The sequence below is a fragment of the Bubalus bubalis genome, chromosome 7 (assembly GCF_019923935.1).
Source record: "Bubalus bubalis isolate 160015118507 breed Murrah chromosome 7, NDDB_SH_1, whole genome shotgun sequence".
NCBI lineage: Eukaryota > Metazoa > Chordata > Mammalia > Artiodactyla > Bovidae > Bubalus > Bubalus bubalis.
This window is the reverse complement of record NC_059163.1, coordinates 80,140,840-80,161,369: the sequence shown is the minus strand read 5'-3', so window position 1 is coordinate 80,161,369 and position 20,530 is coordinate 80,140,840. Positions and strand designations below refer to the sequence as shown.

General features: G+C 46.4%; 1 protein-coding gene across 6 annotated transcripts in view; it reads right to left on the bottom strand.

Annotated features, from left to right (window-relative positions):
• The window catches only part of FAM184B (family with sequence similarity 184 member B), a 118,791-nt gene that overhangs the window by 4,945 nt on the left and 93,316 nt on the right, over positions 1-20,530 (bottom strand). For 2 of the 6 annotated variants that reach the window (XM_006063939.4, XM_044946057.2), the window contains exons 9-15: positions 17,933-18,062; positions 16,940-17,152; positions 12,446-12,599; positions 9,232-9,395; positions 5,949-6,127; positions 3,826-3,972; positions 1,513-1,630 (exon numbers count right to left, since the gene is read on the bottom strand). In XM_006063939.4, coding sequence (XP_006064001.4) covers positions 1,513-1,630; positions 3,826-3,972; positions 5,949-6,127; positions 9,232-9,395; positions 12,446-12,599; positions 16,940-17,152; positions 17,933-18,062 — 1,105 coding nt within the window. Of the gene's footprint in view, positions 1-1,512; positions 1,678-3,825; positions 3,973-5,948; positions 6,128-9,231; positions 9,396-12,445; positions 12,600-16,939; positions 17,153-17,932; positions 18,063-20,530 lie in introns of all 6 variants that reach the window. The other 4 variants (XM_044946056.2, XR_006552341.2, XM_044946058.2 and 1 more) reach the window with 4 other exon arrangements.

The following is a 20,530-nucleotide window of genomic DNA, read 5'->3' as shown; positions in this document are numbered from 1 at the left end:
TGTAAAGGAAAGGGCAAGCTTATTTGGAATGCCTTAGGGAAAGCAGAGATCCAGGTACTCTTAGCATCTGAGAAAAGTCTACTGCAGAAAGTTATTAGCTAAGGCAAAATTAAAAAAAAACACCCAGGTACAATCATTATATGGGTCTTCTTGGTGGCTCAGTGGTAAAGAATCTGCCTACCAATGCCAAAGATGTGGATTCGATCCCTGAGTCAGGAAGATCTCAGAAGGAAATGCAACCGACTCCATTATTCTTGCCTGGGAAATTCCATGGACAGAGGAGCCTGGTGGCCTACAGTCCATGGGGTTAGACAGTCTAAAAGAGTTGGACATGACTTTGACTAAACAATAACACAATCGCTATATGGTCAATCTTTATCTGTGTCATTTTCCACTGTTTTTCTTTCCAGATGTCTTGTTTTTAAAATAAGTTCCAGTTGTAAAATTTCATCTCTAAAAACATTGATAAGTATTTCTAAGAGATAAGGACTCTTTACAAAATATAACCATGATGCTTCTGTCACACTTAACAAACAATTCCTTATTGTGTGTTAGTCGCTTAGTCAAGTCCGACTCTTTGCGACTCATGGACTGTAGCCTGCCAGGCTCTGTTGTCCCTGGAATTCTCCAGGCAAGAATACTGGAATGGGTTGCCATTTCCTTCTCCAATTCCTTATTAGTATCATCTAATTTTCAGTTAGTGGTTAAGTTTTCCTCATCATCTTGACATGAAGCAGTGTGCCTGGGGAGCAGGAGGGTGCAAGGATGGGTGTGAGTTACAAGTGTGTGTGTATGTTGTAGGAGGATGTGTAGCTGTGTAAGCAACTATAAGACCGTTGATTTTACTCTGAGAAGGACAAGGAGCCATAGGTAGTACTGAACAGAGCTGTGCTGCGATCTGTCTTATATTTTAATAAGATTACCCTGGTTGCTGTGAGGTCAGCAGAGTAGGGTGAGGCTGGAGTGAGTGGGGAGTCCAAAGGGCTCTCATTGTAAGAGGCAGTGGGGCCTGGACCAAGGTGGCAAAGGGAGAGACACAGGGAAGTGGCTAGACTTCTCATGTGGCTAACTAGCTGACCCATGTGGGCCGCGCTGACAGAAGCAAGTGTATCAGCCAACGTCCCCAGAGCTGAATGTAAACCACTGGGAGCTGGCTTATAGAGAACTTTGAACCAAAGCGTGGAGCACAGGAAGGCTGGACAAATCCTAAAGCAATGGTCAAAGTGAGGAGACAAGGATGTGAGGTCCAAGTCATTCTAGATTTTCCCAAATTCTATAGGTTAGCAAAACCAATACCAACAAACAGGCAGATGGTGTAGGACTTGGGAGCAGAGTGATTATTTTTGCTTTCTACTTTCCTGTGTTAATTTTTTCTAGTGAGCATGTATTATTTTATATAACAGGGAAACAATAACCAAGGACCTTTTGTAAGGTGGTTTTCAGGTTATCAGGAATACAGTTTTAGGCCCCCAGGGAAGTGCCAGACTAAAGCGAACACCCCTGAAGCCTCACCGTGAGCTGCTTGATGATCTCCTCCCTCTCCTTCAAGCGGGTCTGCAGACGGCCTATGAGCTGAACGTCCTCCGGCCTGGATGCCCTCTTCCCTGGCTTCTCTCCGGAATCTTTCAGTCTGTTTCAAGCAGGCATGCAGTTAGCCCCCGTGCTGCAATGACTCAACTGCGAGGAGGGAGATGTGGACATGATGGGGATGCTGCCATGTGCTTGGCCTGGCTGGCCACTCGCTGTTCACCAAAGGGGGAAACTGAGGCCCAGGGTCAGCCAGTGAGTTGGTTGCAGAGCTCCGGGTGGATGGAGCCCAGGACCCCAACTCCCAGTCTGACATGTGTCATTACTGGGCTGTAGGGCCCAGGAATCAAAGATCTGTGCACATACATGTCACATTCACCGGGGCTTCAAGAACCAGGGAAGTTTGGGGAAAGTGGCCTTGGCTGGCAAATGTCCCCACTGCTGCTAAGGACAGCAGGTTGTGCTAATACAGATGTGGTTCCATCGCCATCTCCTGGTGGCCAGAGAGCACGGCATGAGCTGGTTCTGCAAAATAGGGGGGGTAGCAGGTACTCACAGCCCTTTCAGTGTGAAGCTGGAGAGAAATAACCTCTGGACGGTGGTGGAGGGAGGGGGGCTGCAGGTGATCCACTGACTAGTTGATAAGAGGCCAGGGCTTGGGGTGAGAGGACCCGGGCTCTTAACCCAGTTCTGCTTTTTTCTAGCTATGGAATGGGTATTTTGCCCATAACCCTCAGTTCCTTCTTTAAAATGGGCATGAAACTGGGTGGTTGTGAGGATTCAATGAGATAATGTATGCCTGGCACATGGGTAAGAACCCATTAGATGGTAGATGGTAAAACCTACTCCAGATTTTGGATGATTTGCTTTATATTGGAGACAGTTGGGGACAGTTTTTAAAAGCACAAGTTAAGGGTAAGACAGGTGACATGTAAAGTTATTAGTGCTGCTTGACCTGGTCACCTTGTCACTAACCCTGATCCCCCAGTCTCTTCTCTTCTCAGCACTCAGAAATGACCCTGTTAAAAGGTGAATCAGAAGCCCTTGCTTCTGAAGCAAGGGCTTCCCCATGCACTCCACACAAATACACCCAAACCCATTCTCACTCAGTGGAGCATCTTCTCTATCCCTCCCAGCTATTCTGCCAACCTTAGTTCCTCTCTCCCATTCATTCTCCCATCACTCTCCCATTCATTCCACTTAAGCCTTCTGGCTGTTTGGTCTTGGAGGCAGGCCCCAGGGCCTTTGCACTTGCTGTTCTGTCTGATTGGAAGCTCTTGGTCCAAATATCGCTCTCATTTCCATGCCTCCTTATGCTTGAATGTCACCTCCTTGCCCACCCTTGGCACTCCAGATAGTGATCCTGTTTTCCTTATAGCATTTTCACTATCAGTTATGAAGTTTAATATTTGTTTGTTTACTCTTTGTCAGAATCTCCATCTAGAATTTGTGAGTGCTATGAAAGCACAGTTTTTGTTTTATTCCCACTGTAACTCCAGAACCTAAAACAGTGCAAGGCACACAGAAGGCCCTTAACAAATATTTGTTGAATGAATAGATGAATGCTTGCAAGAAGGGCTCTTGGTTTCTTAATCTGTCCATGGGAATAAGCTTCTACCTTTAAGAACTGCTGTGAGAGCAAAAGAGACACAGATGTAAAGAACATACTTTTGGACTTTGTGGGAGAAGGCCAGGGTGGGATGATTTGAAAGAATAGCACTGAAACATGTATATAACCATATGTGAAATAGATCATTAGCCCAGGTTCAATGCATGCAACAGGGTGTTCAGGGCTGGTGCACTGGGATGACCCTGAGGGATGGGATGGGGAGGGAGGTTGGAGGGGTTTCAGGATAGGGAACACATGTACACCCATGGCTGATTCATGTCAATGTATGGCAAAAACCACCACAATGTTGTAAAGTAATTAGCCTCCAATTAAAATTAATTTAAAAAAAAAAAAGAACTGCTGTGAGGATTAAATGAGATGATGCATATTAGGGGGGAAATGCTCATAAAAAAAGCAGCCTTGATCCTTCTGATTTCTTCCAAGTGTGAGGGTTAAACCATGCTCATTCCTCACAGATTAACAGTGCCCTGCATGAGACAGGAATGTTGTCTCTCATAAAAGGACGGGTGACCAACCTTCCCAGTTTGCCTGGAACTGAGGCGCTTCTGGAACTCAGGACTTCTAGTTATAAAACTAGGAGAGTCCCAGGGACACTGGATGAGTTGGTCCCCCTAGCAAAATGGTACATCTACAAGTCCCTCCCAGCCTGGGGCCAAAGCCTCACTTACTCGGTTTCCAGGGCAGCCAGCTGGGCCTGGAGCCGGGCTTGAGCACTGCTGAAATCAGCCACCATGGCCTGCATCTCCTTCCGGTGTTCCTGGCGCAGCATCTCCACCTCCCGGGCTCGCTGGGCTTGCTGATCCTCCTCCAGCAGCCTGAAGGGATGGGGGTAGGGGTGGGGAGTGGGAGGAGAAGCACAGCTGGGCTTGCCAGGCGTCTAGCAACTGAACTTCTAGGGTACTGGAGTTTCTCCCCACTCTGCTGGGTGGCCTGCAGAATCTGAGGTCAGGACATTGTGGGAAGGAGACCTGGGTTCTCTGAGTTGTGGGGACCAGGATAAACCCATCTTGCGGGACACCTTCTCAGCACCTTCCACCCCAGCATTCCATGAAAGACCTGAGCACAAAGGGCAGCCTTCAAGGGGAAAGGTGGGAGGACAGCTCAGGAAAGGAGTCCCAGAAAACACTGGGGAGCAGGTGGGGAGGCCTGGAGGCTGAGATTCTTAATCAGAATTGCCGACTACTGGGACTCTGAGAGCTGGGAGACCTGCAGTCCAGTCTGGAAAGGCAGGGTCTGAGAGTGGCTAAGAGAACAGCATTTAGGCTACCAGTGTCCATCCATGACCTCCCCCATCACTTCCTAGTTGTGTGACCTTGGGCAAGCTAGGCTTGGCTCAGTTTCTTCGTGTGACTGACAATAGGGGCTACCTTGTAGGGTTATTGCAAGGATGAAACATGTTAATCCATGTCCAGGACAGCCCATTGCACAAAGTATATATTTGACCATCAGCTATTAATATCACTTTTCTTAACCTTGGGGTGGGACACTAAGGGATCCACAGACCAGCCTGAAGAGCCTGACACCTTCCAAAAGTACATGCATATTTTTGTGTAAGGATACCCTTCTCCAGGAGAGGGACTGTTGCTTTCCTCATTTGGAGGAAGCTGTAACCGGAAATAATTAGGAACCCCTACTCTGGTCCAGTGTCTTTATTCCAGTGTTAAATGGTGAGTCCCTAATTGAATTTAAGGTGCTCCACCTTGGCAAGTAGGTTCATGGCTATTCCTCAGATGACCTCAGGCCAACTTTCACTTGATCTTTATGCTGGAAACTGGGACATTCAAACGGAGAAGGCAATGGCACCCCACTCCAGTCCTCTTGCCTGGAAAATCCCATGGACAGAGGAGCCTGGTAGGCTGCAGTCCATGGGGTCGCTAAGAGTTGGCATGACTGAGCAGCTTCACTTTCAGTTTTCACTTTCATGCATTGAAGAAGGAAATGGCAACCCACTCCAGTGTTCTTGCCTGGAGAATCCCAGGAACAGGGAAGCCTGGTGGGCTGCCGTCTATGGGGTCGCACAGAGTCGGACACGACTGAAGTGACTTAGCAGCAGCAGCAGCAGCAGGGACATTCAAACACTGGGGTGAAATGGATTAGTGTTTCAAAGATACAAATTACCAAAGCTTGCTCAGGAAGAAACAGATAACCTGAAAAGTCCTATATCCATTAACAAAATTAAAGTTGTAGTTATAAACTTTCCATCAAGGTGAAAAAAGGCTGTGAATTCAGGATGGAAAAAGGGCTACCCAAGCTAGATAAGAAAATCATAGTTATCACTACAATTTACCAAGTACCAGGGTCAGTCCGTGGTAAGAATCTTCCTATATGTTTCACTGCATCTACAATAGCCCCAAGAGAGGTAATGTTTCCTAGTTTACAGGTAGGAGAGGTTAGCAGACTTGTCCAAGGTCACACAACTCTTAACAGGAGCACACAGCACTGTCTTTTAAATTATGCCACTGCACCGTCTCCCTAAGGCTGGTTTTAAGGATACTTTTGGTATTAAGTTTGATTCCATAAATTTCCTGATCTGTAGGGAAATAGGGTAAACCCAGCATCGACCCCTCCCTCTACTTCAGGGCTTATTCTCTGCAGTTTTGAGATCTAGAATTCCTAGACCACTGATACCTTCCATGGGTCAAAGGAGTAACACCAGTGAAGTCCTGGCTACTAGGGAGTCTTTTCTTTGGGAAGATGCCGAAGGTGTAACCTAATCTTAAACCCCAGAGGCTCACTAAGGGGCAAGAGTTGGGAGAGAGGGAGGGAGGGAAGCTGGGAGCCTCAGACCGACCTGCGCTGGTCGCGGAGCTGCAGCGCCTCCTGCTGGTGCTGTTCCACCTCGGCCTGCAGCCGCTTCACTGCCTCCTTGAGCTGCGAGTTCTCCTCCCGGAGGCTGCATCCCTCGCTGGGCTGGAGCTCCGCTGCGCTCTTGCCTTTGGGGGAGCCCGCCTGGCCCGGGCCGCCCTCCTTCTGGGGAGAAAGCAGCCACAAGAACCGTTTGCAGGAGGCTCAATGGCAGACAAGGGCCATAGATGTACCGCGGCAAAGACCCAGCTTAGAGCCCAAATTCCGCACTTGATTCAGGAGCTAATGTCTAGTCTCTTGAAGTTTTCAGCTTTGAGAGTTGGTCAAATTTGGCTCTCGAAAAGTCGAATGATTCTGGTGAGCCAAGAATGTGGCTTAAATCAAAACAAGCCCAACACTCCACCTCTGTGGAGTCTATGTGTGTGTGTGGCGGGTGGGGGGGAGGGGATGTCTCATGTCTCTTCTTGTAAGGACATTAATTCACTAGTTATCCCCCAAAGTTTCATTTCCAAATTCCATCATATTGGTGATTAGGGTTTCAACATGTAAATCTGGGGCAACACCACAGAGGGCAGAGGAAGGGGAGAGTGAATATTTGTTGAAAGATAAAGATCTATCACACCTCCTCCCAAGATTCTGGAAGAGTGAGTCTGGATAGATCTCAGCCCTGTGTCTTCTGAGAAAAGCTTCCCAGGTGATTCTGAGGCCACCGCAGTTATAATCCACTGCCCCACACTTGCCCCCACCCGTCTCTTTATACCTAGGGTGCCCTCCACACCCAATCATTCCTGCCTTGGTGATACTTTCTCATCTCCTTGGGGGAGAGGCAATGAGCTTTCTTTTCTCTGAGAGCCAGATCCCATCTGTGTAGAGGTTACACATAAGTGCACTGGTTTGCTGAAGTGCTGTTTTTCTCTATCAGACCAGCAGGTGGAGAAAAGGAAGGAGCCATCTCCACTTGAATCTTCCCAATTCTATACCACCTAGCACAGTGTCTGGAATTCAGTAGGCGCCAAATGAATGCCTGCTGTGAAATGATGCTTGAAATGCCAAGGTCCAGACAGAAATATAAAGATTTATGTGCAACATTAAACAGGGGCACAGTTAATCCCCGAATGGTGAATGTAGCAGTTTTCAAGGCCACGCAAACGTGCCTGAAGGTTTGTGTGCCTGTTCCTTCCACACGAAGACCGAACAGCATTGCAGAGGGGGCATGCGTGGCCCAGGCCCCATACTTCTTGCTTCCAGCCCTGGGGCGCACATGGTGTGGGACACTCATGGGCATCACCTGGCACTCACATCTGCATGGCCTGGAAGAGCTGAGTTAAGGTTCTGTGGGGCCACCCTTGACTAGAGGGAGAGAGAAGCTGACGGGTAAGTCCATCCCTCTCTGTCCTTGGCTGGGACAGATTTGAGAATTATTTCATGGGGCTCTCAGAAGATCCCAGTGGATGGAACACCACTTACCTGCAGTGGTATCCATCAGTGCATCCTTGTATTCTGCCTGCCCCCTCACTGCCGCCCCTTCATTCCTGCTGCCTGGAGTTATTCCTTCTTATGAATACATTTCTTCTCTGTGTGGGAGATCATCCAGAGTCTGCTGTTTCTCCATGAGTGTTCAGGGCTTCCCTCCAGTGAGATGTAGGTGAGGCCGGCACATTGATGACCAGGTACTGTCTCATCCACCCAGCCTGAGTCTCTAGCCATAGCCCTCAGGTGAGCCTGTCACTCACTGCAGTGGGCCTATCACTGAACCCTCCAGCCACCAGCTGTCACCATCCCACACTTCCCCTGTCCCCTACCATAGGTCCAGGTGGCTCCCACCAATCTAGAACATTTAATGGATCATGTTCTGTTTTTCCTCTGCTAGACTTTACCACGGAGAAGGCGATGGCACCCCACTCCAGTACTCTTGCCTGGAAAACCCCATGCATGGAGGAGCCTGGTAGGCTGCAGTCCATGGGGTGGCGAAGAGTCGGACATGACTGAGCGACTTCACTTTCACTTTTCATTTTCCTGCATTGGAGAAGGAAATGGCAACACACTCCAGTGTTCTTGCCTGGAGAATCCCAGGAACGGGGAAGCCTGTTGGGCTGCCATCTATGGGGTCACAGAGTCAGACACGACTGAAGTGACTTAGCAGCAGCACCAGACTTTACCAACTGAGCTGAACTCACTGTGATATATCAGTTGTTAATAATTCTCATTCAACACAGAAATTGTGTTCAGATTCTCAGTACCAGCAAGATCTGGAATGAATGATCCCCATGTTCCTCTGATCTTCAGCAGGGCTGGGACACCAACTAGTCATGGCCATTTGCGTACTCTGGTGGAGACTCTACTGTGTGCAGAGCTGTGTGCCAAGTGCTGGGGTTGGGGTGGACTGAGATGGACAGACATGGCTTGTTCTAAAAGGGCTTATAGTCCGGTCGAGGAAACAAGGATATCCATGTAGTGATGGGTCCCTAACAGGACAGGCAGTAGATGCGGGTGCCAGCTGAGCTGCAGTAACGGGAAGTGCTCCAGGCACTCAGAGGGTGGAGAGAAGTCATGGGTGTGGATGGGAGACCCCCAGCCTGGAAGGATCAGCTGGGCACTGAAAAGGGAGGAAGGGTCCCAGGCAGAGGGGAGGGCACACGCAAAGGCACTGAGGCAGGAGGCAGAGGCCACGTTTAGAGCAGAGAGGGAAATGCAGCCAGTGGCTGAAGGCTTTTCAACATCAGACTGGGCACTGGGAGCTTATTCTGATAGCAGCAGGGAGCCACTGAAGGCTTTACACAGGGGTGCCTTAGATGGATACCTGAGGCCCAATGTGGTGGGCTGGGGAGAGATGTCTGGGTTGTTAGGGGGTCCCTGTGCTACCCAGCAAGGCAGGAATTATGGATGGGCAAGAGTAAAATGATGGGCCAAGTCTGACCAGAAAGTTCAGAGCTTTGGTGACAGAAAGACATCCCCCATTCATGGGAACAAGGGACATCGAGGCAGGAGTCTGTTTGGTGAGGTGTTCTGAGAAATTTTGTGCAGGTCCATGGAGTGACCCAGAGGAGCTGTCTCTAGCGCCTGTCTGTCACCAACACCCTGAGAGGCTATTTCATCTGAATTTAAAATAACAGGCTGTACTTAAAACTTGTTTTTGCTTTCCAGAGATGGGAACCTGCAGGCTCATGAAGTATCCCCCAGGCCTGTGGAAGGAGAGGGGGTGAAAGAGCACTTGGAACCTCTCCCTGATGCTGCTCCAAGAAGGGTGTGGGCAGGGCAGGGGTGCTGACCTCTGAAGTCCCAGCATGGTCCTCGCTGTCCCCTGGACACTGTGTGATGGCCTGCCGTCTGCCCATGCTGTCCAGGGCCCTCAGCTCAGTCTGCAGCACCTCCAGGTCCTTCTGGTGCTCAGAGCAGGCAGCCCGCTGCTCTGCCAGCTCCTGCCTCAGGGACTCTGCAAAAGGAAGAGCAGTGGAAGGTCAGGGGCATGCTGAGGCCAAAGTCTGGGGTGGGTTGGGGTGGGGAGCAGCTGCAGGTGTTGGTTCACGTTCCCCAAACTTACCTGTTTCAAGAGAACAGCAACAATAATACCATTTATAGAGTACTAAATGTGTTAAGCCCTTAAAAAGTGTTTTCAGTGAAACCCTACAACCATCCTATCCAGTATTATCCCTCCCACTTTATGATGAAGGACCAGAACCTCAGAAAGGCTGAGCAGCCCAGAGCTATACTGCTAATAAGTCATAGTGTCAGGATTCAACACTTCCCGTGGTTCTTCTTCCCTCAGAATCACCTGCTTAACCATTGCTGGTTGGTTAGGATCGGGGGTGGGACAGCCTGAATCCAGAGCTGAACCCTGAGGCAACACTTGGCCTCAGCACCAAGACAGAAAATTAAGAACAGGGAATTAGCATAGACCCAGTGGCCTCTTCTTGAAGTACAGGTCTCAAACTGGAAATGTTGACATATATTTATGCTAATTCTCAAGGAGACAAACAACCACAGGTTCTCCTTCTCATGGATGTAAGTTCCTAGCTGGATTGTGGACAGCAGGGAGGGGATGGCATACCATCCCAACAGAGTCATTATGAAAACCAGAATCATCCAGGAGAAATGTACATGCCCTCCTTAACTCAGGGACCAGTACAACCAGGAAGTACAATTTCTCCTCTGAGGATTGTGGGTGATTTCTGATAGTGTGACACTTCCCAGCATGATCAAAAGGCAAATAAAATAATCATTTCAAAAAGAACATTTTCTGATGGAGTAGACAGTATTCAGTGAGTTATTAATTTTTAAAGAGAATATGATTTTCAAGTGCTAGTAAATTTGATACTTTATTTTCCATTATGGACTTTTGAGACTTTATATTTTAGTTATTGCAAATTATTTTTGAAACATTGTTTCAATAATCCCAGACACCATAAGATACATAGTACAGGACTCAGTATAGAGCAAGTGCTCAACATATATTTGTAAAATAAATAAAAGATGTTTAGAGTGAAAATTAATGATATTATAAAAGTGTCCCAGTTGTAAAAGATTTCCCACAAGTTTACTATGCTTCCCTGAAAGGACAGTATTTAAACACATATAAAAGTTTAATTATTCTGATACTATTCTGTTGAAAAATTTATTTCATCATCTTCCTTCTCCTCTAGGATTTTAATAGAGTGATTTCTACAGCTTAAACACAACCTGATTTTTGAAATCCTTCATCACAAAAATATGTGTAATAAAACCCTTTAGCAAAGCATGAACTACAGAGGGTTCATTCATTACCTGCCCCTCTTTTCTCATATTTCCTCACCATCCATTCATTTACCCATCTATACCCCCATCCCTCCACCTGCCCATCCACCTATTCAACCAGCACATCTAGGTACCCACTGCAGTGCGTCAGGCAGTCCGGTGGACACTCACCCTTCCCGCCTCTCACACAGTGACCTATACCACATGTCAGGTGTGTCTCACGCAGATGATGGGAGGGGAGTAACTTGGACCAGGAAGTCCTAGTATCAGCCGGTGGTGGTCTGTGCTCCCCCCACCCAGTGCCACCCACAAAGCCCACGATTTGCTATCATCATTACAGAGTCCACAAAGCCCTTTCTTCCTGGGACTTGTGCTGAGCATGCCAGTCTGTCCCCAGGGTCTCTCTGGAATCTTTCATCCAGGTAAGGACCAGGCTGCTGTAGGGACAGAGAGGCCAGGGACGGGGCAGCAAAGATGGTTGCTGTGGGGTGTTGGACTCATCAGGGTTGTCCAGCCTGATCTCAGTCTGGGGAGTCTGGTTCCTGAGAAGTATGGTACAACCTGGGTTTTATCTTGTATAATGCGTCTTTTTAAGATGCTGAAACTTTGGCATTTCCCACGTGGCCACCTCCATTCCAGGGTAGCTGCTAACTGGGAAATCTGTGGGACTCTTTCTCTCCTTCATCTGGAAACATGATGGGCTGATGTGCTGACATGCAGTGAGCACGTCATATTGTCTAATGAAATCAAGCAGCAAGTAGATCTTATTCACTTATGGAGGTAAAAAAAATACTCCTCTGAAAACTCTATTAAGGAGAGCGCTGTCAGGGTTTGAAGAAATTTTTTAAAAGGTCTATATGGTCTTTAATGCTAGACATGAAATAAGGAGAACATCTGTCTTGCTCTTAAGAGTGAGAAAAAAGATGAGAGTAAAGGAGAAAACGAGGGAGAGAGATGATCTACAGAAACAGACAGAGCCCCTTACAGTCAGCCATGTAAAGGTGGAATATTCAGCAGTAATGACAGTGAACATTTATACAGCATTTACCAGGCGCTATTCGAAGCACTTCCCATGTATATACTCATGTAATTGTAATAACAGCCCAATGAAGGGGATACTATTATTATTCCCATTTTACAGACGAGCAACTGCGTCACAAAGCAGTTAAGCAACTCGCCAGAGGTTGCACAGCTAGTGCACATTGAACGGAGTCAGGCTTCAAGCCCAGGCAGTTTGACTTTGGAGATCTTTATTGCCTCTGGAAATTTCCAGAATGCTTTGTGTGACAAGTTTTTGCTGTGAAAACTGAAGAGGAGGTGAGCTTCCTGCTGAGAATGTGAAGGCAGGGAAAGAAGCAGAGGCACACCCAGAATCCTGGGGGCTTAAGTCCCCAGATTTACAGAAATCTTTAGAATGAGAGTTTGAGACCATCTCATGAAACTCTCACAAAGGCTGAGATCTGGCTAATGCTCAGTAATGATGACGAAGATAATGATAATAATATTATCTGCACTAACTGGGCTCATTTATATGCTAAGCATTTTATATTTAATATCTCATCAAATCCATACAACACTTCTATGATGGAGAGACAAGTGCAATTTAACTTCATAGAAAAGGAAAACGAGGCTGTGTGTGACCTGATGCACATCTCGCAGCTGGTTGGTGGCAGAGCCAGGAGAGTCACCCTGGTCCTTACCACCCCCGACCCTGCTGCCCCAACCCCTAATGGGTGCACCGCTGATGCATACCTAACAGCAGTGCCTGCTGAGCCTGCATCCTCTCCAACTCCCCTTGGAGCTCTTGCCGGGCCTTTTCCTCCAAGGCCTGCATCTCCAGCCAGTGCGCCTGGTGCTGGATCTGGAGGCTGTGGCTGGATTCCTTCTTCAAGCGTTCTTCTGTGGCCTGTGGGCACAAGTGGGAGGAAGGAGGCATGACAGTAGGCACAGAGGGGGAGACCTGTCCCCTTTGCCTAATTCTTCCTCATTGTCGGGGGTGTCCCTGAGCACTTGCCGCTCCCCGATGGAGGGCTTATCAGGCTACAGTGACTGTTCCCTGCTCATCTGGAATGACAGTAAGGACCTGGCCACAGCAGCCATTTTGTGTTGTGTGAACCTAACTGGTTCACAGCTGACTGGACCAGAGTAGACAGCTGTTCAAAACTGGAACAATCATTGGGGATTTGGTGTTAGGAGGTGGGGGAAAGAGACAGACACTAACTAGGAAAAGCAAGAAAACAGGTTCTTCTCTAGGGCCTTTAGAAGGGACACAGCCCTGTCAGCGCCTTGATTTTAGGACTTCTGACTTCCAGCACTGTCAGATAATAAATCTGTGTTGTGCTCAGCCACCAAGTTTGTGGTAATTTTGCTACAGCAGCAACAAGAAACTAATAGTTTCTATTACTTTTGCAACAAAGAGTTCCGGTTAACACATCCCACTTTTCAGGTGAGGAAACTGAGGCTGAGAGAGATGAATTAGCTTTCCTAAGGTCACACAGAAAAGATACAGGATTAGGAGGAAACACGCTCAGAAAATTAAAGTGCCCTAACTGAAAACCAGTAATGGTGGGTGCAGGATTGTAACCCATGGGTGACGGTATCCAGGGCCCAAGCCCTTCCTGCTCCCTCAAGCAACCTCCAGGAACAGTGAGAAATGGGACTGCATCAAATGCACGGGGCTCCCATTAGGAAAAGCAGACATGGCAGCTTCTAGAAGGCAGCAGCGTCTTTGCTTCGCTGCTCCCCAGCAAATGGGGAGAAACAGTCTTATTCCTACCATGGGAAACTCAGTTGTCCCCTGGTGAGTTTATCTAGACAGAAAAGTCTTGTGCTTTTCAAACTCTCTGATACTTTCCCTTTCTTGCACTTGCTGCAAGGCTCAGAGCACTCCAACTGGTGACATTTTAATCCCAAAGAAATGTGAATGGAGAGATTGAAGCAAAGGTTTGCAAAAAATGGAGCCAATCTCTTTTTAGGTCAGCCTTGCCTGCCTTCTGGCTCAGAAGTCCTTGGCAGTGAGGATCATGCAAGGTTTACTGGCCAGATTTTATATCAAGCCAGACATTCATCCCTGGCAAATTGCTCCAACTTTTTGTTTGCCCTGGGGCTTCTCTGGTGGTTCAGACAGTAAAGAATCTGTCTGCAATGCAGGATTCCCAGGTTCAATCCCTGTGTCAGGAAGATCCCCTGGAGAAGGGAATGGCTACCCATTCCAGTATTCTTCCCTGGAGAATCCCATGGACAGAGGAGCCTGGTGGGCTACAGTCTATGGGGTTGCTGTTAGTCATGTATTGCTTTAAGCACTTCTGGTGAATTCTCTTTTGATGTTCTCAGTGGTTCTGTATGGTACATGTGACTAGCCTCACTCTATGAATAGGGAACATGAGGCACAAGGAAGCCTAAGCTCCCTTTCCTTGTAGGTGGCAGACCCAGGATTTGAACCCAGGCATCTCACTCTCAATCACTATCCTGTATTAGGAATGATCATATGTCTACCATCTCCAATGAGAATTTCAAACACTTTGGTCTCATTCTGGAACCACCCCAAGTAGACTGGAGCCAGTAATGAAGACTCCATGAATCTGGTTCCATGGCTGCTAGGGACTGGGGCTTAGAACTGTGGGTCATCCCAATGGACAGAGCACACTCCCGCCTCTCCCACCACAGGCCTCTATGCTTCCTCTGCCTCCTGCAAGGAATTGAAGCCTTTGGCCTTGAGGGGTAAAGCTCAAGCCAACACAAAGGCCAGCATGACCCAGCATGACCCAGCAGTGAATAATGTGGGGAACTTGGCAGCCTTAGCTCTTGCAGACTGAAAGCAAAGCTGGAGAAAGATTTAAGAGAATAAAAGAAGAAAAGGAATTCACAAATTCTGACACCTACTAAGTGTCAAGCAATCCATATACATTATCTCATTCTTTTCTCTCTCATTTTTCTAAAAGCTTCTTTTATATTTTTATCTGGGCAATGCATGAACACAGTATAAAGAGCCAAATACCACTTTTAAAAATGAAAAGTAGCACCTCCCAGCCCTCTTTCTTCTTCTCTCTGCATCCTGTCTATTGGAGGTAGCCATTGGAACTCTTTTAGTTCTTTCTTCTGATATTTACCACCAATAATAAGACAGTATCTCCATTCTGCTTTAACTTGATTATTTTAGAAATTACAAATTGTCTTTCTATTATGAGGATTTTGGTCTAATACATTCTTTCTCTTCCATTCCTCAAATATTGTTATATTTCTTTTTTAAATACAGTGAAATATATTCAATATTTCCTTCTTGTGAGTAAATGCCATTTACTGCTGAGCTAAATAAATTATAATGATTAAAATCTACCCTGGATTTCCCTGGTGGTCCAGTAGTTGGGGATCCACCTGCCAATGCAGGGGATGTGGGCTCAGTCCCTGGTCCGGGATGATTCCACATGCTTCAGGGCAACTAATCACGTGTGCCACAGCTACTGAAGCCTGTGTGCTCTAGAGCCTGTGCTTGGCAACATGAGAAGCCACCGCAATGAGAAGTCTGTGCACCGCAACTCCAGAGTAGCCCCCACTGCAACCAGAGAAGGCCCACGTGCACCAAACAAGACCCAGCACAGCCAAAAATAAAGAAACAAATAAAAAGTCTACCTTATCCAAAGTTTTATTTTTCCTTGCATTAATAACTACGGTATTTTATTTATTTATTTATTTATTTATTTTTTGGATTTTTGGCCAAGTCTTCCTACAACCTCTAAAAGCTTTGTAAAATATGTTCACTACAATTTTTCATATGGCCAAATCGATCAGAGAAGCCATCAAGCCTATTTTTCCATGGGGGCATCTCTTCTGGAGCCCTCCGTCCTCATGCTCCAGTCTAGACTCCAGTCTAGGCTCTGTTAGTGGCACCGCTGGGCTCCTGAAACCTTTCTCCTGTGCTAGATTCCCTGTATGCTAGATCTCTTTTATTCCCTCCTTTTTGGTGTGTTCCTTTGTTTTGGTGGGATATTCCTCAAGGAACTTCCTGAGGAAAAGTGTATGGAAGATGCCAAAAGAACTCTGAAGGGTGTTCTGAGGCTGAGTGAGACCATCCAAGAAAGGGAAAGCTTGGAATGGGGAGCCCTTCCCCAGCCTGGGATCCAGACCTTGTTGGGGAAGGTTGGTGGTAGTTCACTGGTGGAGATGGCTGGATTGCCCAGGCCGGAGTCAAGCAGGAGCAACCCTCCACCTGTGCAGGTGAACCAAGGTGGGCAGGTGCCCAGAGGGAATGGGGGCACCAGGGCAGGTGTGAGGGCTGCCGGAGCAGACAGTGTTTGCTTTGTGAGAGTTGCAAGAAACAAACCTCTGGGGTACAGGTGACAGCAGGCAATGGACAGGAACTCAGAGAGAGGCAGGGTCAGCAAGTGTGAGGACGGAGTCTGTGGTGTCCACATCACAAGGCCACAGGAAGGTAGTCACTGGGTCTGGGCCAGAGCTGTGAGATTATTGTGAGGTCACTGGGGCAGAGTATCATCAACATCCTCACACACCCCAGACACTGTTCAGGTGTGCAGTGGAAGCCAGAAACAGCAGACATGCACCTTCCAGTACCAGGGAGGGAAGCCTCCTTCCTCGTGCAAGGTGCCTCCAGTGCCCTCTACTGACAAAGCTTAACACTGTGCTCTGTAAAGGAGCAGAAATGCTTAAAGAATACAGATCATTATCACAAGTAGGTACTGAAGAACTGAGAGGCATAAACTGATGATAGGAGGTAATTTTCCTAATATTTCATGTGCCTGATATTTTTATTCAGTTCTCACCCTTATTCATGGTTTTAATTGAATTTCTCAGAATTACTTCATTATCTTCTAGCTTCCCTATTGCTGCTGAGATGTTTGATGACATTTGAATTCAAGTACTTTGAGTCTGGTATCAATTTTTCCCTTTGGAGGCTCTTAGTATTTCTTTTGCAGGATATTGCCCAAGTCATGAAAGAGAAGTTGGTCTTATGATATAAAAGTCATGTGCAGATGACCAGAAGTTCAACAGACCTGAGTCTGTCTGAATCCTTGTCTTGCCTCTTACTAGCTGTGTGATCCTAAGCAAGTTGCCAAACTTCTCTGAGCCTCTTTCCTCATCCAGAAAAAGGGAATGTGATAATAATGACCTTGTAAGATGAATATGGGGACTGGAGATATTGTACGACAGGCTCCCTCCAAAATGCTGAGCAGGTGCTTGCACAGCAAGAGCTCAGTAGTAGGTAGTGGACGTGATCGTTAACACCTTTACCTTGACTTCCTGGTTTTTAGCCTTCTCAAGCATGCAGAGAGCTCGCTTGTGGGCAGCCTCAAGCTGGGCTTTCGCTGCCTGATTCTGCTGTATGGTCTCCTGGAGCTCATGCCGCAGCTGCTCCCGCTCGTGGTCCGAAAGCTGCTTGAGCTCCCGCAGGTCCTCCCTGTAGTTTGTGGCACACTGCTCCAGGGCCTGCTGCATCTGTGAGACCTGCCCACCAGGGCATCCAACCTCAGGCTGGGACCCTCACCCTGCCTGGGATTTTCTTTAAACATCAAAGCTTTCTGAACATCTCCACAGCCCACATGAGCCTCCCCTACCCATGGGAATGCTGAGGCAGGTAGAAGCAGCAAGCTTGAAGGACCTGGGGACAGCTGGCCCTCCCAGGGGTTCCTCAGCTAGAGCCATGGATACCAGGGACGGAGAAGAAGGGCTGGGATGTTTTCCATCCAAGAGAAATCAAGAGGGGACCAGAAAACACTCCAGAGATCTATACAGCAGCCTCCCTTGTGTGCCCCACGTGCTCAACTCTCCCTTTCTTATAGAAGCTTTCCCTGACAATCCTATTTGGTATTATACCCACCCCTCATCACCAGACAGCCACTCAATCTTCTTTATCCTGCTCAGTTTTTTCATTTTGCTAAAGCCCTTAACATCTTCTAATATTGTAAGTGCTTATTTTTTATGTCTAGTGTTTATTGTCAGTGTCCACCTCCTCTGCTAAAATACAAGCCCTGTAATGCAGGACTTTTGTCTGGTTTGCTCACTGATAATATACAAGCACCTAGAAGAGTTCCTGGCTCATAGCAGGTGTTAAATGAATAAATGAACAGAACCAAGAAGCCCACCTTGCCCTGGACCTGGACTGCCCTCCCCAGCTTGGACAAGAATTGGGCCCCACATGCATTTCCAAGGTTGTCTGCAAGAATACGGGAGAGGCAGGGTCTCACTCAGCATGAGGGTGCATCCCTACCAAGGCCATCCTTCTACCTGGGCTTGCAATCTGGCCTTCTGGCTCTGCCACTCCTCCTGCAGACGCTGGATTTCTGGTGCCTTCTCCTTTGGCAAAGAGCCCAATGGAGGCTGCAGGTCACCTCCCTCCTTGATGGGTGCTTCGATCCTTTGAAGATATGGAGGTCAAAATCACAAAAATGCCACCTTGGAAATGACATGGTCACCCTGCTAACATCCCAGCCTCTCAGACTGGGAGGAGGGAGCTCTGATGGCATTAATGGAATGAGAGACATCTCTCCTAGATTTGAAAAAGCTATTTGACATACAATTCTAAGTGCTGTTGCACTTGGGAGACTGTCAATATTCAGCTGGAATCACTGGATACCTGTTTCAGTGGGTACTTAATAAATGATCAATTATCAGAATGACTGAGAGCTTAGAGTTACTTATATGGGGTCCCTGGAAGCTTCAAAAGAAGAGGTCTCTGTAGTCTAATTTCACAACTTTTCATGAATGTGGAAAAAAATAACAAAAAATGATGTTCTACTTGAATACAGTACTTTACACTTTTCAAAGCACACATGGCTTTAACTGGCTTTTCCCAAGTATACACAGGAGGATTATAAATAGCCTTTCTGTGTATGTAGCAGGGACAAGACAATGCTGGTTTAAAGCTGCAGTAGTTTCTGCATTCTAGAAGAGATGCTGACAAATATTTTTGGAGGAGACTTTTCTATACTCAGTTCTGAGCTTTTAAACCAGCTGAGAAATTCAAATGCGATGGGCTGATTGTAAAGTTAAGTATTTATCCTGTTTAACAGTGTAAAAGGATGCCGCACTGTGGGCATCTCTGCAGAGATTGCTGGGAGGTCAATGACATTTTGCTTCCTCTGGCAAACACATCAGGCCAGAGGACCACAGGTTAGGGAGTTAGGGCCCTGGACTGTGAAGAAAGACCATGATAAGAAGGACTCTGACTTGGCAGAGGCAAAAAGGCCCAGCAACATAGACAGAGGGGACCCCTGAAAGGAAGGGCAGGATGTTAAGAGCAGTGTAGCAAAGTTGTTAAGATCATGGACACTAGAGCCAGATTGCCCAGATTCAAATTCTAGCTCTACTACTGGTAAATGGTTATGTTACTTTGTCTGAGCTCTTTAAACTGTTTCTTCTTCCAAAACATGGGGTTAATATTAGTACCGTTCACATGGATTGTAATAAAGATTAATACAGTAAATATCTTAAAAAATGCTTAACTCTATGTCTGGCACATTGTATTAATTGTATATTAATACAAATAAAAAATTAGTCAAGTACTTAATAAAGTGAAAGGTTTCTTTCCTTGCATCTTAATTCTCTTAGGTTATCTTCAAACTTCTGGAAGCTATGCTAAATATAACCATGTTCAGAGCAGTTTATTCTACAGACAGGGCTATTGGGATTTTACATGGGATTGAACTGAATCTATATCTCAATTCAGAGTAAATTATGTTCTTAACAACACTGAGTATTCAATTATGATCATTCTGTCTGTAAATAAAGACATTTTTACTCTTCCTTTCTAATTTGTAGCTCTTTTTCTTGCTTTACAGAGCTGACTAGGACCTTCAGGACAATGATAGGTAGTGAGAGCAGAATTTTTGCTTTATTCTGAGTTTTTGGAGGAACGTGTCCAATATTTTACCATTAAGCATGTTTATCATACATGATCTTTTTCAGGCTGAAGAAATTCTATTCATGGATTTAAGAGTTTTTATCATGAAAGGATGTTAACTTTTGTCTAATGCTTTTGTGCATCTATTGATATGATTATTTATTTTTCTCTTTATTTTTTAATATGATGAATTACATGATTGCCATTCAAATGTTCAATCAACCACACATTCCTGGGATAAACTCTACTTGGTCATGCTGTATTATTCTTTTTATACACTGCTTCATATTTTCAAACATTTTGTTGAGGATTTTGCATTCATGAAGAATATTAGTTTGTCTATATTGACAAATGTTTTCAGTGCCTTGAAAAAAATTTATTCTGTAGTTTTTCACCATATTGTCTACAGATATAAAATAGATTAAGTTAGTTAATAGTGTAGTTCAAATCTTCTATGTCCTTACTGATATTAGTATAGTCATTCAATCAAATATTCCAAAAAGGATGTCAGAATCTCAGATATGATTGTAAATTTCTTCCTTTAGTTCTCATAGTATTTGCTTCATTATTTAAAGCTCTGTTATTACATAATACCAGAGAAGGCAATGGCACTCCAGTACTCTTGCCTGGAAAATCCCATGGACGGAGGAGCCTGGCAGGCTGCAGTCCATGGGGTCGCTAAGAGTCGGACATGACTGAACGACTTCACTTTCACTTTTCACTTGCCTGCATTGGAGAAGGAAATGGCAACCCACTCCAGTGTTCTTGCCTGGAGAATCCCAGGGACAGGGGAGCCTGGTGGGCTGCCGTCTACGGGGTCGCACAGAGTTGGACATGACTGAAGCAACTTAGCAGCAGTAGCAGTAGCAGTATTACATAATACATATTTAGGATTGTGATGTCTTCCAGAAGAATTGACCACTTCACTGTTGTGAAACATCCCTTTTTAAACACTGGTAATACTTCTTGTTCTGAAGTCTACA